We start from the raw sequence: 17000 nt of genomic DNA on the forward strand, positions 1-17000 counted from the left end.
AATAATGGCTCGCCACTGAGTATACACATAGAAAGTGTCAGTTCGATGTCCCAGTAGGCACTACCTTTTAGAACTCTTACAACAAATCTGTGAGTTTATCCCCATTTTATAGGTGAATAAGTTGAGGTCCCAGTGTCAAGAAAACACATCCAGATAACATATGGGACAAAAACAGAGTGTGAAGTCTCATTGCCTAATTCCTTCCCTTGGTTGCTGATCCTGGCCTTAGAGCAGTAACAATCTAATGAAAATCAGCAACCACAAGGCCTCAGCAGCAGGTAATCCATGGCCTCTGAAAGAGTCTCTCTAGTCAACCCAACACTTTCTTTAAAAAAAGTCCTTCCATAACTTTTCTGAATCCTGAAATCACACCAAAATTTAAAATTACCTCTCCCATTTTTTTTACCTTCCTCTTAATGTTTCTATCCTCTAAAGCTGATTTTTCTTGTCTCCGTGATAGCCAGCATTCCATGCTTTGGATTCTTCTTTTTTAATACACAGAACTAAAAATAGGGCTAGTTCATAGATTTGTCTCATAGTATTATAAAGATAAAATGAATTAATACATGGGAAGTATTTAGAACTTCTAAACTCTCTTCCTGCTCTTGAGTTTTGAACTCAAAATCTCATTGCTGATGAGAATTCCAGACCTTGAGCAAGTTATTTAACTTCTCTGTGTCTCAGTTTCATCATCTGAGAAATGGGCCCATAATAGTTATCTCACTGGGTTGTCATAAGGATTAAATGAATCAATAAGTGGAAAGATCTTAGCACAGTGTCTGAGTCAATAAATGTGAGCTATTTTCCTGGGTACTGTTTCAAGGGAACATGTACTAGACTTTTCAGAAAGAAAAATGAAATTTGAAACCTGGCACTCTAATTGCATTTTCCCTGCAATCCTCTGCTTTTTAACTTTAAAAAACGGGGCAAATATTCTGAGATACACACAGGCAATTGGATCCAGGCACAATAGTCCAATGCTGCAAAACTGGTTTTTTGGGTTTTTTTAGGGCTAAGATGACTCATGGATGGCTTAAAAAAATCTTTTCAATATGCCCCCACAGCCTCCAAAAACATTTAAATGGACTGAGAAGTTCAGGGATCTGTTTATATAATCATTTGAAATTGAACCACCATCATTTTTCCAGAAGAAGCATGTGGGTGTTGGTCTGTGAAATAAAATAACGTAGAGGTGAAAGACAAAAACCTCATAGAACGTCAAAGAGATTCCTCAGGCAGATAATTCCGAAGACAAATGATAGGATATTCCTACCCTCCTAATAGGATCCCCCTAAGGCTAACACACAGAGTAGGGGGGAGGTTAAGGGTTGCAATATGCCCAGTTATGAAGAAATGAGGCTTTTTCTGACAGGCCCTGAGAAGGGAGTTGTCATTTTTATGGTTTCTCTCCTTGCCGGGTCAACAGAAATGAGGTCATCCATTATATGTGAGCTGGCAAGCAACAACGTAACACTTCTACATTGTTACATTTAGGAAACAGAAATGGTTTCCAGCATCCTGGGGCAAGAATATGTCCAAGAAACAGAAAGGAGAGCAGACAGAAGTGACAGAGCTGAGGTCCAAGTATACCGAAGCTGGCAAATCCTTTTCACATACCATTATACCCTTTTACCTGGAACCCAAAGCAACTAAGAGGCCAAGGACATCCTGACCAAATATTAACCCTACATCAATACCAACAGTCTGCCCAAGATCCTCTCAGAGAGCTGCACTGATGGGCATTTGAGGAATGTAACTGTACCTCAAGGATCACTCTCCAAATGTTAGGGAGAAGCCTTTTTGAAAATAGATCATTACACCAAGAAGGGAGTTCAATAACATCCACTTGTGACCCTCTCTCCATTTTAGAGCTGAGCAAAATGAGACTCAGAAAGATGAAGAGACTTTTCCAAAGGCACCTCATTGTTGATGGAAAAGACAATCTCTAATTTTAACAGTTATTTTGTTACACCCTGCCTTTATGCATCCATTCAGGAAGTTATTGAGAGCTGCCCTCTCGCTAGCCCATCTCTGTCCACACACCCTACTGGACAAGAGGGGTGTAACAGCAAACAAGGAACTCAACGCTGTGCATTTTAACTTTGTTTCTCAAAACCCAAGGTATGTAGTCCAAAAGTTTGCAAGCTATCATAATTTTACCTATTGATTCTTAGAAGCATATTCACAGCTGTGATAACAGTGTCTGTCACCTACCATTTCTCCTTAAGAGAAAATTAAATAGTCTAGCACAGCTAAATTGATTAGCTATTAGGTTGAACCATATGACATTTCCACTTTTGCTGGTCCAACACAGTTGAATATTGGCAATGTCACATGGTTCAGTCTGACATTCATAAGCATCCTGGAGTCTCTTAAATAGAGAACCACTCTTTATTTTGATAGATCATCCCATATATTCCATGAGAATGTGTTACATGGGTTTCAGTTAGAAAAGTCAAGTCTGGAGAATAGGTAAATAAATTGTGGTATATACACACTTAGCATAGTTCAGAACAGCAGTAAAAAAGAACGAGTTACCCGTATACACAACATAGATAAACAAGGAGAACAGACATCATGTTGAGTGGAAGAAGCCAGATAACAAAAAAGTACTATATATGCTATAGAATTCTATTGAAATGAATGTTCAAAACAAGCCAAACTCCTTATTTGACTGCAACAGAAGCCAGAAGAGCAGTGACTCTGTGGAGTGTGTGGTTTGGGGAAACATGAGCGAAACTTACAGGATGTTGAAAGGGTTCCAGATCTTGAACGACGTCTTGGTCACAAGGGTTTAAACATTTATAAAAATCCATCCAGCTGTACATTTTAAATTAAAGCACTTTGCCCACTTTGTTATATGGGTATGTGTTCTATACCCCAAGAAAAAAAGAAAGAAAGAAAGAGAGAGAGAGAGAGAGAGAGAGAGAGAGAGAGAGAAAGAAAGAAAGAAAGAAAGAAAGAAAGAAAGAAAGAAAGAAAGAAAGAAAGAAAGAAAGAAAGAGAGAGAGAGAGAAAGAAGAGAGAGACAAGGAAAGGAAAGGAAAGGAAAGGAAAGGAAAGGAAAGGAAAGGAAAGGAAAGGAAAGGAAAGGAAAGGAAAGGAAAGGAAAGGAAAAAGGAAAGGAAAGGAAAGGAAAGGAAAGGAAAGGAAAGGAAAGGAAAGGAAAGGAAAGGAAAGGAAAGGGAGTTACATTCTACAGACCCTCCTGATACAATTTAGCATAGTGGTGAAGCATAGGCTCTAAAGGCAGATAATATCAATCTGCTACTAACCTCATATTTGACTTTTTATGGTATACTTAACATCTCTCAGCTTCAGTTTTCTTATCTCTGAAATGGAGGTATACAGTAATACCCACCTCATAGAGTCTTGGGGATATTAAATAAGTGAATGTTTGTGAGGCACGTAGCAGAGAAGAAGCGCTCAAGAGTGGCCAGTTGGTACTAATAGTTAACACTAGTAGCAGAGTCCATAACGAGGACCCCCCCCCACGCCCCTGCATACACATCAGTGCAGTCCTTGATGGAAGGGTAAGAAGCAGGTACTAAGCCCCCGCCTCCCAGTGGCTCCCCCGCTTACCAGCAGGACATCCGGGAGATTGTGCTCCTCTGTGAAGGTGATGATCGCAGAGGTGATGTCCAGTGCACTGAGCTCCAGAGTGGCGGTGCTGAAGGCATCCGTATTGTGAGCCCAGCCAGCCTGGAAGAACACAGCCACTTTCCTCGTGAGAAGGCCTGAGCGCACACGTTTGAATACATGTCTTGCGACAAACCTCATGGCCTCCCCAAGGTTCCTGCTGCCAGAGGAGCCTTGCAGCGGAATTGTCCTAACCACCTGCAGGAGCGCAGGCTTCCCCTTGTGGTCTGAGAAGCGAATCAGGTAGTCTGTTTTGGTGTTGTACGAAACGACGGCCACTCTGGCGCCCGTTGGGCAGTTACTCTCACTTATTTCCATCCTCATCAACAGAGATAATAGAATGTTTCTCATCCTCTCAAAATCCGACTGGGAGACGTCATTGGACATGTCCAAGGCAAAGACCACTTCGCTAGGGAACTCTGGGCATTTGGAAACACCTTAACACAATGGACACGCAGATTTAAGATTTTCTGTAATGCCTCTGAACAGGTGACATTTGAGTGAATAAGAAGATATATTACTTACCTGTTGAACAAGCTGGAAGGGAAATTGTTTTGGAGAAAAAACAAGACATTGTTAGTTTATAGTTGTCCGGTTTCCAGGTGAGTGCTTCAATATTGAAAAACCATCTCCTCTGAGAAATTCAAGCAGTGACCTTCTCCGACTCCTGCCTGAGTTTGGCAAAGACTTCGATTTGCTCCCCAATCCATTTTCCCTTTTTTCTATAGTAGTAGATCCTCAGTCTCTGGGCATATGACTGCCTGGAAAAAAGACTCCATTTCCCAGTGGGGGAGCTATCCTATTACATTCTGAACAATAGAATAAGAGAAATGGTTGAAACGACTTCAAAAAGATATCCTTCCCCTTTCCCTTTCTTTTCCTGATGGCTGGAGCTTGGCCAATATCTTGGACCTTGAGGTGATCTGGGAAACAAAACACCCTCCCGACAATGGCAGAGCAAAAATGTATAAAGAGCTCATGTCCCTGAATACAGTGGAGCTCCATATCAACCCCAGACTGGCCACTTCCTGGCTTTGATCTGAGAAATACCTTTGTGTCATTGCTATTGAGCACTGAGGTCATGCTGTATTGAACTTAAACTTAACTAATTCACTGAGCTATTCTGAAACTATATATACACACACATACACATATACATATACACACATATCTAAAACTGTATATAATATACAATATATCATATACTATATATTATGTATAAGTGTGTGTGCACACGTAATATATTTTTATGGAAAATATCAGAAAACAAAAAATTAAAATTATCCTTAATTCATAATGTCTATGTATGTATTTGTATATATTTAATTTGTTATTTTATTTTATAAAACTTGGACCTTAGTATATGTCTTATTCTGAATCTTTTTTTTACTTAGCATATGATGAAAATGTATTCTTTCTTTTTTTAATTTCATTTTATTGTTATGTTAATCACCATACATCATTAGTTTTTGATGTAGTGTTCCATGATTCATTGTTTGCATATAACACCCAGTGCTCCATGCAGTACGTGCCCTCCTTAATACCCATCACCAGGCCAACCCATCTCCCCAGCGCCCTCCTCTCTAGAACCCTCAGTTTGTTTCTCAGAGTCCATAGGCTCTCATGGTTCGTCTCCCCCTCTGACTTCCCCCCCTTCATTTTTCCCTTCCTACTATCTTCTTTTTTTTTTTAACATATAATGTATTATTTGTTTCAGAGATATAGGTCTGTGATTCATCAGTCTTACACAATGTATTCTTTTCATCAATAAATTTAGAGCAGTACCACCTAGTCCACTATAGATGTCTCATGATACTCCCATCAACATCCCTTTGTGATGAGCATGCTTGTACATGTATCTGTGCATCTCTCCAACTGTGGTCCTCTATAAATCTTTATAATTATGGCTTTTGATATGCAGGGTCCAATTGCTCTTCGGAAAGGTTGTACCAACTGACACTCCCACCAGCAATGTGCATTTTATACATTTCCCAAATTTAGATAGAGAATTTTTTCTCATCTTAAAAATATTTCCAATTTGAGAGCCAAAAAGAGTATCTCATTTTCGTTTGTATTCTTTGACTTCCTGTGAGGTCAAACGTTTTTACAGGTTTATTGGTCATTTGTAGTTTTTCTTCTCTGAAGCTTCCATTCATGTCTTTTGTCCATTTTCAATCTATGAGTTTTTTTACATTAGGTTCAACAAATATGAAATATCTGTGCTTGTGGATAAAAATGATTGAGTGGGAGAAATTGTATATATTTCGACATGACAGAGTTAACAAAATTAGGTCCTTGGCTTGGGTCCATTGCTTATATTGTGTATATTTTGTTCCCCACTTTTCTCTTTACTTTCGACTTCACAGTGCTCTTCAATATAAAGGGGTTTTAGCTTTTGATATGGTCAACTCTGACATTCTTCCTTTGTGGACAAAACTATGGTATTATTTTTTGTGATTTCTAGAAAAAGGACTTCAGAGTCTTCTCGAACAGCAACTGAATGGGAATGGACAGAAGATGGAGTTTGAATAAGCAGGGCTGGGTGTTTGTGGAGAGAACCCAAGCACCCAAATTAAGCACTCTGCCAAATCACTGTTCCCTCCCTATTGCTAGTGAGTGGAGAAATGTACATATGCAAATATCCAGGAATACACTGAAGACACTAAGTAAATTCCAATCTAGGGATGTGACCAAATATTAAGATCTGATGATTTGTAATTCCATTTTTAAAAACATAAATGCAAATAAAAAAAGGACACATTTCTTATTGAAGGCTCCTTGGTGATCCCTCTTGTTTAAATGGAAGGGATAAAAATAACAAAGCTTTGCTTTATTTGTTTTGTGATAAGAAGCACCAAGATGCAGACATGCAGGTATGCAATTGGCGTTGCCTCTCATTCCACATGATAATGGAATTTCTCTTTGCAGTTGAGACAGCATGCCTTTCAGCCACTTCATTTCTGAGACCACATTGGCGAAGAACTTACTTACCCAAAGGGAGACTGAGACAAATATATTAATTTATAAGAGCCTTTCATGACGGGGCCCCTGGGTGGCTCAGTTGGTTAAGCATCCGCCTTCGGCTCAGGTTATGATCTCAGGGTCCTGGGATTGAGCCCAGCGTCAGACTCCAGCTCAGCAGGGAGTCTGCTTCTCCCTCTCTCTCTGCCCCTCCCCCGGCTCGTGCGCACTCTCTCTCTCTCTCAAATGAATAAATAAAATCTTTAAAAAAAAGAACCTTTCATGATAGACAATGGTACCTCCCAAACCTCAGTCAAATCCACAGGTGATTTACGTCCCCAGTCCATGACCATGAGTCATCCCCACTTCACACCACTGGCCCTCATTTGAGCCTTTCCCAAACAACTTACGGCAGTTCTCTTGTATGATAGCAATGATTTCACAAGGCTGTTAGAAAGATGGAGAAAGAGGGAAAAGGAAAAAGTACTTAATTTGAAGCATATTCAATCTCACTCTCATGACTTAGAAATGTCATCTGGGTATTATCAGTTTCTTTCTGAAGCTTTTTAAGCTACAATAGAAAACACAAAAATTGTTACAGCAGATGAAATGATCCATAAGTTATATTTCTAGATACAGTGAATATTTAAAAATACTTAAAATATATTTTATATACCATAGAGTGCTCATATTATTAGAGATACTAAATAAGGGGAACTCTTTTTTATTTTTTTATCTGCCTCACAAAGCAATGGAATCAAATTTGATTTTGAGGAAGTTTCAATCCAGAAATCTTGGCATAAAAGGCAAAGAAATGTCTTCAAATCCTGGATCTCTGTGTCAGCAATTCCTGGAATTTTTCTTTAGAATGACTGCCAAGACACAGACCCTTCACACCCCTTTAGAATTCTGCTTTGTTCCTTTGATCTCTTCCTCGGTGTTCTGTTTAATCCCTTGACCCTATTACTTCTTGGTTCTCACTTGTCCCCACTTCCTTCCCTCCGCAGTAGTATTTCTGTGCTTGTGAGATGAAAAACCATCATAACTTTTCAGATTGTTTTCAGGTGTGTCATGAGACATGAAGATAGACTCTACCATATGTTGGCTTATAAATACTTTATAAGCAACTTCTGAACTTTACAAAAAGGCATATTGTGTAGAAGTTGTAGCCTCAAAATCTTTCCCTTCATGTCAACCAGTAGTAGTACTCAAAAATATCCAGATTGCCTCCATGACTTAAAATATTATTCTACTCTTTTCATTGATGTGATTATAACATTTTAGAGGAAAATCTATAAACTTAAGGTACTAAAAGAATTTATAAGAGGAGAAACAAAAGAATCTTTATAGATTTCTACTTTGTGAAAGTGGAAAGCCTCATGTGCTAAAAAGAATAGGTTTGGAATTAAAATGTTCACCTACCGTCATATCTGCCAAGCCTTTGGGCCCCTTGATGCCCTGGGAAGAATAGAAATGAGTCTAAAATGTAAGATTCTGAGGTCCAATACATAATTCTCTGGAGTTGGCAAAACATTCTCAGAAAGATATCATAGTACATAGACCCCCTTCTTCCCCTACACTCCTGGCCCTGGAATTCTGGCTGACCCCTTAAGGAAGAAAGTCGGAGTGGCTAGGAGGTGTGTCTCAGAACTCAGAGTCTAGGATATCCAGGAATATGCTACATAAAGACTCTTAGAAGATCAGGTCATCTTGAGAGCAAGCCACAGTTTTGGATCCAGTTCAGGAAAAGACCTTTCAGGATCTCAGGACCATACAGAGACAGTTCTAAAGTAGACCCCAGTCATTCCCTATCCGTCCTCCTCAGGCTACCCACCACCATCTTATCTCTGCTCTAGTGCTAAACAAGTCATCCCTGGAACCCTTCAGAACAGATAGGCCTGACTGAGGTACTCTGGGAGTCTAGAGATCTTTAGATTCTACAAGGTAGTGATTTGTCACTTCAGGCAGGTCACTATAATCGTCTCAGCCTTTGTTTTCTCATCTGTAAAATGGGCATGTGCGTCATTCTACCTTCAAGATTTTTGATTCTATGACTTTGTGGCTCCTCTACAGTAAACCCTAGATGCAGTGAAACCACCAGTTTCAGCCCCTGGCTCCCTCACTGTACCATCTCTCATGAAAGGACAGCCTAGCCTCATAGGACAAGGGGTGGTGCAAAATGACAATAGCCCCAAAGTCTTTCCCTTCATACCGAATGACCTCCCAGGGAATTTTAAAAATATGTGTGGACTTGCAACATTGTCAATTCAGTTCAGATTATGTAAATGTCACATTTTGTTGGATTTCCTTCTACTGTTTGCATAAATGTTGTTGCTCATCTTGTTTACATTGATAAACTCAGTCTCCAGTGAATTTTATGTATTATGTATTTTAGACAGGTTTATAAATCTCCAGCTACTCTAATATCTTCCCCATGTTCAAGTAAACAATATACATTGAATAAATATACTGTGTAAGGACTTGAAGCTAATGTCCTCAAAAGCAAATTTGGCTCATTCCCTATACAGATCTTCTAGTGCCTCCCAAATGTTCATTTCTTCATTCGGATGGCTCTTAGCAAATCCTTATTCACTTTTACACAAAGATTGAAAATAAAAGAAAGACGAGTCCATGTTACCACTGGTCCTGGAGGGCCTTGGTCACCTGGAGTTCCAATAAGTCCAGGAAAGCCAGCATTACCCTAAAAATAGCCAAACCAAAGGAATAAGCTTCTCCTCTTGAATACAACTTGATTAAAACCATCAGACCTAGTTTGTTGGATACTAAGTTGTCATTATTTCTAAGATCCAATGAGTCTGCTATGGACCAGTTAGTTTATGAACTGTATCAGTGGAGTGAGACGCCAATGGTAGAAAGGGAGGCAGTCTTCTCTGGGAGCCATCTAAATTGCCCCCTACAGACCTAAGCCCTGCCAACATGTGGACATACACACAGACACACACTTCCAAACCCAGCCTTAAAGGATGACTCAATACTCAGTTTAGACTCCAGGTCATATAATTAAAAGAATATAGGAAATATACATGGAGAGCCTGACATTAAGAGAGAGGAAAATTTCTTTCACCACTTTCTGGTCTTTAGAATCTGAAAAAAGTTCTATGCTGATCATGGCTCACTGCTTGTCTTATAGGTATTTGAACCAACATAGCATTATCTGCATGTAACTGATGCTTTGTCCTTTTTTATTTGAAACCAGAGGCATAAGTTTAGCTGAGCAGGGCAATATTAGCCAGCAGCAAAGCAAGTTAGGCATAGATCAATTTTTTTCTTTATGTCCTTGCCAATGTATGAAAATAACAATTATTGAGTGCCCCTGGATAATAAATATTCTCTTTCCTCTTTTCTGCACTGAACATAGTCCATGTCTTTTTCCCAGAAGGCCTTGCTCTCTAATGTCTATCTGCTAAAAACTATCAAGGTTTTAGACATCCACAGGCTCTTTCGGAAAAGAGCTGCCAGTGATTGCAGCTTTTCGAGATTGAGTCTTTGGAACCCGAGGGAATGGGATTTTTAATGGTGGACTCTACAAAGCACAATGAAAACACGGCTCAAAGTCCACCAGGATGGCAGCCACATTCCTGAGAGTCTAGTCCTAAATTAGCTAAGAGAAAGTTAAGGCTTGAAAAAAATCTTACAGAAATAGCAATGTTTGCTCTGCAGCTAAAACAATACCCTTCCAAATGATATCCAGACTCACCATAGGTATTGATATTGTGTAACTGAAACTCTAACTTGGATTTTCTGTTATTATGCTTTGATGAGCTGCATTTGCATTCACAAGATCAATGAGAGTGGTATTAAGTGGGGGGGGGAGGGGATGGTCTGAGAAAGGTGTAGAACGTTTACTGACTGAGGAGGACAAGAGCTTCCTTCTGAGAAGTCCATTAACCCAATAGAAATGCTCCTGTAAGTAGTGTCATGATGTGTACCTCTCTAGATCTTGGGAAATTCCTTTAATTCTTACCCTCCGCCCTCTGATTCCCTTTGCCCCTTTCTCTCCTCGGTGGCCCCGATCACCATCTTCTCCCTTAAGAGAATCAAAAGCAAAGCTTGAGTTTGAAGAAAAATGACTATAAACAAATGACACATGCTGCATACCAGCTGCCAGACCCAGAAAGATAAATTCTTACTTGTGCACCAGGAGAGCCAGGAAATCCAGGTTCACCCTAGTGTCAGAAATGAGATAAAGTTCTGTTTAATGTCATGAGATTAAGTCTTTCTTTGACATTCCTCAGGGAAAAAGAAGAAACAACTATAATTTTGAGAAAACAGACTCAAAACAGGTGCCAGGAAAAACAGCTATAGCAATAGTTGTTATCTTGAGCTACTCCCAAGTGGCCATATTTTATTTCTATAATTCAAAGTGAAACAACTTGCAAATGATTTTTACCAATTCTTTTCCTTCCTTCTTTGCCAGAGAGGAAGGGAACAATGGGACTATGTATTGCATATTGTGTAATGGAACTTCCTTCTTAAGCATTTTTATCTAGTGGTCTAAATAACCAGAGGTCTGATCCAATGGAAACCAGAGGAAGGGGTACCAAATTGACTGCTGGAAAGCAGGTGCTCGTTGTCAGATCAAAGCACACTATAAAGCAACTGTTCATTCAACAAATATTTAGTTAGCACCTACTACATGCCAGGCACTTTTCTAGGCACTGGGAATTGAGCAGTGAACAGAGCAAAGACCCTGCTATCATGGAACTTATCTGCTAGCAAAGAGAAAAATGTATATCAGGGAGAGATAAATGCTATTCTAGAAAGGGGATTAAGGGATAAAGAATGACATAGATAGGTTTGGGAAGGGAGTAACTATTTTATATAAGGTGGTCAGACAAAGCCTTTTGGTAATGGCAGCATTTGGGCAAAGACCAGCATAACTTGAGGAAGCCAGCCAAACAGGTATCTGGGAGAGAGCATTTCAAGCAGAAGGATGAGTGTGTGAAGAACCCTGGGGCAAGAATATGAATGTGTGCTGTGTTTGAGGAACCCTGGAGCAGAATGGCAGAAGGGAAGCGGGAGAAGATGATGTCAGGGAGTTCACAGAGGGACCAGATTGTATAGAGTCTTGTAGGCCATGTCAACAGGGGGATTAATTCTGAATGAAATCAGGAGCTGAAGCTGGGCCTTGAGTAAAGGAACGACATGATCTGATTATTCATTTAAAAGATGGGTCTGGGGATGCCTGACTGGCTCAGTCAGTAGAGCGCGTGACTCTTGTTCTCGGGGTTGCAAGTTCGAGCCCCATGTTGGGTGTAGAGATTACTTGAAAATAAAATCTTAAAAAAATAAAATAAAATAAAATAGGGCTCTGGCTGCTGTTCAGAGGACTAACTAGATGAGGCAAGAGTGGAAGCAAGGATGCCAGTTAGGTGACTTGGCCCAGAGGGTGGCAGGGGCAGGGGTGAGAAGTGATGAAATGCTGGATGTACTTGGAATGTAGACTCACAGTATTTGTTGATGGGATAAATATAGTAGGTGAGAGACAGACATTTACTAAAGATGCAGCAAGTGCCTGCCTTGAGCAACTGGCAGATGGGAGGCTCCACTCCCTGAGATGGGGAAGGCTAGAGGAGGGGCAGGTTGTCAGGGGAGTCAGTTTTGACTGACCGGGATATTTGATGACATTAAAAGACTATTGTTAATTCTTAGGTTGATAATGGTATTGTGGTTTAAATATTTATAAAGAATCTTTTAGATATACAACTTGAAATATCTATTCATGGAATATATGATGTCTGGCGTTGCTTCAAAATAATTAGGAGAAGGATACATGTGTGGTGGAGTGCATATAAAACAATATAAAACTGGCCAAGGGTTTTTCATTGTTTGAGCTAGGTGATGGGTACATGGGGAGAGGTGTCACTTTATTAGTCTCTCCACTTGTACATATGTTTGGATCTTTCTATAATCAAAGGTTAACAAAAGAAGAAGAAAAAGGAAGGAGAAAGAGGAGGTAGAGGAGAAGGTTGTTTTGGGACATGACAGTTTTCAAGTGGAAACGTGTTTAGAGTCTCAGAGAGTGGTCCAAGCTGGAGAAGTACACTGGAGATCACATGATGATGACACCTGATGCCATGGAACTGGATAAGGTCACCTGAGAAGTAAGTGAAGAGGGGAATAACTGAAGTAGAGTCCTGAGTCTTCTAATATTTAGAGGTCAAGAACATTCAAAAGAAACTGAGAATAAGGAGCCAGCAAAAAACAGAGAAGTGCTGTGTTCTGGGAGATGAGAGAGAAAAGGTTTCAAGAACAAGCCCATAATCACCTTTGTCAAATGCTGCTGAGACCTGGAGTATGAAGTGGGCAGAGAACAGACCGCTGGATTCAGCACCATGACTAAAGCAGATGTCATTGAGTGGGCAGGGCCAAGGAACGAAGGTTCAGTTGTCATCAGTTGGAGAGAACCAGAGGAAAGAAAGTGGACTTTCTCAACCTCGGCACTACTAATATTTTGGACCTGACAATTCTTCTTCGTTGTGAAGGGCTGTCCTGTGTATTATAGGATGAAACATAGTATCTCCGGTCTCTATCCGCTAGGTGCCATTTGCATCCCCTCCCCCAGGTGTGACAACCAAAACATCTCCAGACATTGCCAAATGTCTCCTGGAGGGTAAAACCACCACTGGGTGAAAACCACAGATACAGATCTAATCCACCAAAGAATTTTGCCAGAGAGAAAGGGAACAATGGGACTATGTAGTTAAGTGAGGGATTTTTGTTGTTTGTTTGTTTGTTTGTTTGTTTTTTAGATGGGCTATATTCCCACCTCTTTGTATACTGACAGGAATGATCTATGGAGAGGGAAGAAAATTTGATGATGAAGAAGAAAAAGGAGTCAGGACTTTAATGAAGCAAAAGGGAATGGAATCCAGTCCATGAGGGACACGATCAGTCTTAGATGAGGGCATGGACTCATATCCATAGCAGTAGGAGAGAAGGCAGGGTACAGAGGGAAGTTGGTTGGCCTATGTAGTAGTAGATGTACGTAGAGGTTCTTTGCTCATTTCTCCTATTTAACTAATGAAACAAGAAGCACAATTGCTGAAATGTGGAAGGGAAAGCAGGTCTTGGAAGTTTGAGGGAAGGGGAGAAGGTATGAAACAGTTGATTCAGAGAAGAGAGTGAACAGACGAGGGGAAGGCAGCCAGCCAGCCAATGCTGTTTAAGGTGAGGCCATTAAGCCTTGCCAGGAAAAACCCATGAAATGTGGATGGAATCTGTGTGTTCCACAGTGTTAGCCACACCACAATAAGCATAGGCTGCCTTTGGATTTAGTGCAGGGCTGATAGGTGGCTTAAAATATGGACATTTGAATTCTACCCAGAATTCCCCTGCCATGCAAACTCCCCACAAGAGAAGACTTAATTTGCCAGGATGGCGATCCCATGGGCTAGCTTCTACACTCAGATCTGTCTCTAACCATGTGTGACCATCATATGTGACCATCAGCACATTACATCACTTCTCTGCATCTCAATTTTCTTATCTATAAATCAAAAGGGCTGAACTAGATGATCACTGAGGTCCCCACTGTTCATCACTGCACAGATATTCACTCAGAGCTTACTATGTTTTGGGCATTTATACCCATTAATTATACTCAGGGCGTTTTCCTGATCAATAAAATGGCAGCAGTGCCATCAAGGGAAATAAAAGAATTGCAGGGAAGCCCAGCCCAGAGTTAACTAGCTGGGCATCACTAAACATCCTGGTGATTTCTTATGTTGTGAAGCAATAAATGGTTACTTGTAGACTGAAGCACTCAGAATAACTGTAGCAACTGACATTTGATATGTTCAAAAGCTTCATGTGGTTTCCGTTCTTCAAAACCTCTGTCAGCAACCCATTAACTACAACATGCTAAAATACCATCTTCTTATGGGAGTAGAAATATTCAAACATACTTGAGTACCTACTCTGTGCCAGGCTAGTTCCAGCAATACAAAATTGAATAAGGTACAATCTACTCTCAAGTTCACAAACTGGAAGGTAGACATATATGTAGGGATAAATTATAATATAACCTCAATGGAAAGGGGCTACTCTAGAAATATGATCAACGCACTTTAGGAACACAGAGTAGAGGACAACCAAATCTGTTCGTGGAAGTCCAAGAAGGCTTCCACAAGGAAAAGCTGATATTTGAGTTGGTCTGAGAAAATGAGTAAAAATTGTGGCAAAGGAGGGAGATGGGTAAGGACATCCCAAATAGAGGCAAGAGTGTTTGCAAAGGCAAGGAGTTGGGGAAGTTCCTGGTTGTGTGTGGGGCGGGGTGGCGGGAACTATCTGGCACAGGCAGAAGATGAGGAAAGGAGTTTGATTTTTAAATAAGGTAGTGACAAAATCGCTCTTGTTTTTTAAGGAGGGAACTCTGGCAGCTACAACATGTCATAAACAGCATTCAGAAACCATTTCTGGCATACCGCTTGGATAATAAGTCTTATTCTAATAAAATAACATAAAAACTATAGTCTTTAGTTCGTAATACTCTGTAAGGCAAGCCTCACCTTTTTTCCTTTTCTTCCTGGATATCCATATCCATCTGGACCTAAAGGGCCCTAAGAAAATGACACAAGATGAGTGGTAGAGTTATCCATATCAGTACTTGGTTGATTATATTATCTGAACCCTTGGATTAATCAGCAGTGCAAGGAAGTGGTGAAAGCAGAGGGGCTTATGCTATCTCATAGGATAAACACTAAGCTGCCTTTATAGGATAAGGAGAAGATAAGAGTTTAAAATTTTAAAGGACCATGGTATAAGTACTTTTTCTTTTTTCCAGTTTTTAACTCCTTCTTCAGCAAGATTCTATACCTCAGCAAGACGATACCACAGTTGTAGGAAGCCAAATCACCACACAAAATCCCCGTTGGGCTTTTCTTGCAGAATAAAGTAAGAATGGCAAAAGCTCTAGAACTTGGTAAATCTCTAGAGATAAAGACAGACTTGAGGGGGAAAATGCCAGTCAGAGAAAGTACTTGAGAAAGTAGTCATTATTCTGCTGCTGACGGTGCAGTAATGATAATGGTAGACAAGTAGTAGTGGTGGTGGAGGTGGTGGTGGTGGTGAAGGTGATTGGTGGTAGCGGAGGTGGTGGTAGCAGTGGTGGAGGTGATGGTGGTGGAGGTAATAGTGGTGGAGGTGATGGTGGTAGTGGAGGCGGTGATGGCGAAGGTGGTGGCAGCAGTGGTGGAGGTGATGGTGGTGATGGTGGTGGTGAAGGTGGTGGCAGCAGTGGTGGTGGTAATAGAGGTGATGGTGGTGGTGGAGGTGGTAGTGGAGGCGGTGATGGTGGAGGTGGTGGCAGCAGTGGTGGAGGTGATGGTGGTGATGGTGGTGGTGAAGATGGTGGCCGCAGTGGTGGTGGTAGTGGAGGTGATGGTGGTGGTAGAGGCAGTGGTGGAGGTGGTAGCAGAGGCGGTGAGATGGTGGAGATGGTAGCAGCAGTGGTGGAGGTGATGGTGGAGGTGGTGGCAGCAGTGGTGGAGGTGATGGTGGTGATGGTGGTGGTGAAGGTGGTGGCAGCAGTAGTGGTGGTAGTGGAGGTGACAGTGGTGGTAGAGGAGGTGGTGGAGGTGGTAGCGGAGGCGGTGATGGCAGAGGTGGTGGTAGCAGTGGTGGAGGTGATGGTGGTGATGGTGGTGGTGAAGGTGGTGGCAGCGGTGGTGGTAGTAGTGGAGGTGATTGTAGTGGTGGAGGTGGTAGCGGAGGCAGTGATGGTGGAGGTGGTGGCAGCAGTGGTGGAGGTGATGGTGGTGATGGTGGTGAAGGTGGTGGCAGCAGCGGTGGTTGTAGTGGAGGTGATGGTGGTGGTGGAGGTGGTAGCAGAGGCGGTGATGGTGGAGGTGGTGGCAGCAGTGGTGGAGGTGATGGTGGTGATGGTGGTGAAGGTGGTGGCAGCAGTGGTGGTGGTAGTGGAGGTGATCGTGGTGGTGGAGTTGGTAGCAGAGGCAGTGATGGTGGAGGTGATGGTGGAAGTGGTGGCAGCAGTGGTGGAGGTGATGGTGGTGGTAAAGGTGGTAGTGGAGGCTGTGATGGCAGAGGTGGTGATGGCAGTGGTGGAGGTGAAGGTGGTGGTGGTGGTGAAGGTGGTGGCAGCAGTGGTGGTGGTAGTGGAGGTGATCGTGGTGGTGGAGTTGGTAGCAGAGGCGGTGATGGTGGAGGTGGTGGCAGCAGTGGTGGAGGTGATGGTAGTGGTAAAGGTGGTAGTGGAGGCTGTGATGGCAGAGGTGGTGATGGCAGTGGTGGAGGTGAAGGTGGTGGTGGTGGTGAAGGTGGTGGCAGCAGTGGTGGTGGTAGTGGAGGTGATGGTGGTGGTGAAGGTGGTGGTAATGGTGGTGGTAGTGGAGGTGATAGTGGTCGCAGTGGTGGTGATG

General features: G+C 41.8%; 1 protein-coding gene across 1 annotated transcript in view; it reads right to left on the reverse strand.

The window, feature by feature from the left end:
• LOC114205549 (collagen alpha-4(VI) chain-like) overlaps window positions 1-17000 on the reverse strand; it is a 96127-nt gene that overhangs the window by 13326 nt on the left and 65801 nt on the right. The window contains exons 25-32 of the mRNA XM_028099048.2: window positions 15132-15182; window positions 10752-10787; window positions 10586-10648; window positions 9239-9301; window positions 8023-8058; window positions 7011-7047; window positions 4165-4176; window positions 3583-4076 (exon numbers count right to left, since the gene is read on the reverse strand). Of these exons, the coding sequence (XP_027954849.1) occupies window positions 3583-4076; window positions 4165-4176; window positions 7011-7047; window positions 8023-8058; window positions 9239-9301; window positions 10586-10648; window positions 10752-10787; window positions 15132-15182 (792 nt within the window). The remainder of the gene's footprint in view (window positions 1-3582; window positions 4077-4164; window positions 4177-7010; window positions 7048-8022; window positions 8059-9238; window positions 9302-10585; window positions 10649-10751; window positions 10788-15131; window positions 15183-17000) is intronic.

Source organism: Eumetopias jubatus, unplaced genomic scaffold (genome assembly GCF_037043125.1).
Source record: "Eumetopias jubatus isolate StellerSeaLion01/CBP00866 unplaced genomic scaffold, mEumJub1_p1.0 scaffold_1, whole genome shotgun sequence".
Lineage (NCBI taxonomy): Eukaryota > Metazoa > Chordata > Mammalia > Carnivora > Otariidae > Eumetopias > Eumetopias jubatus.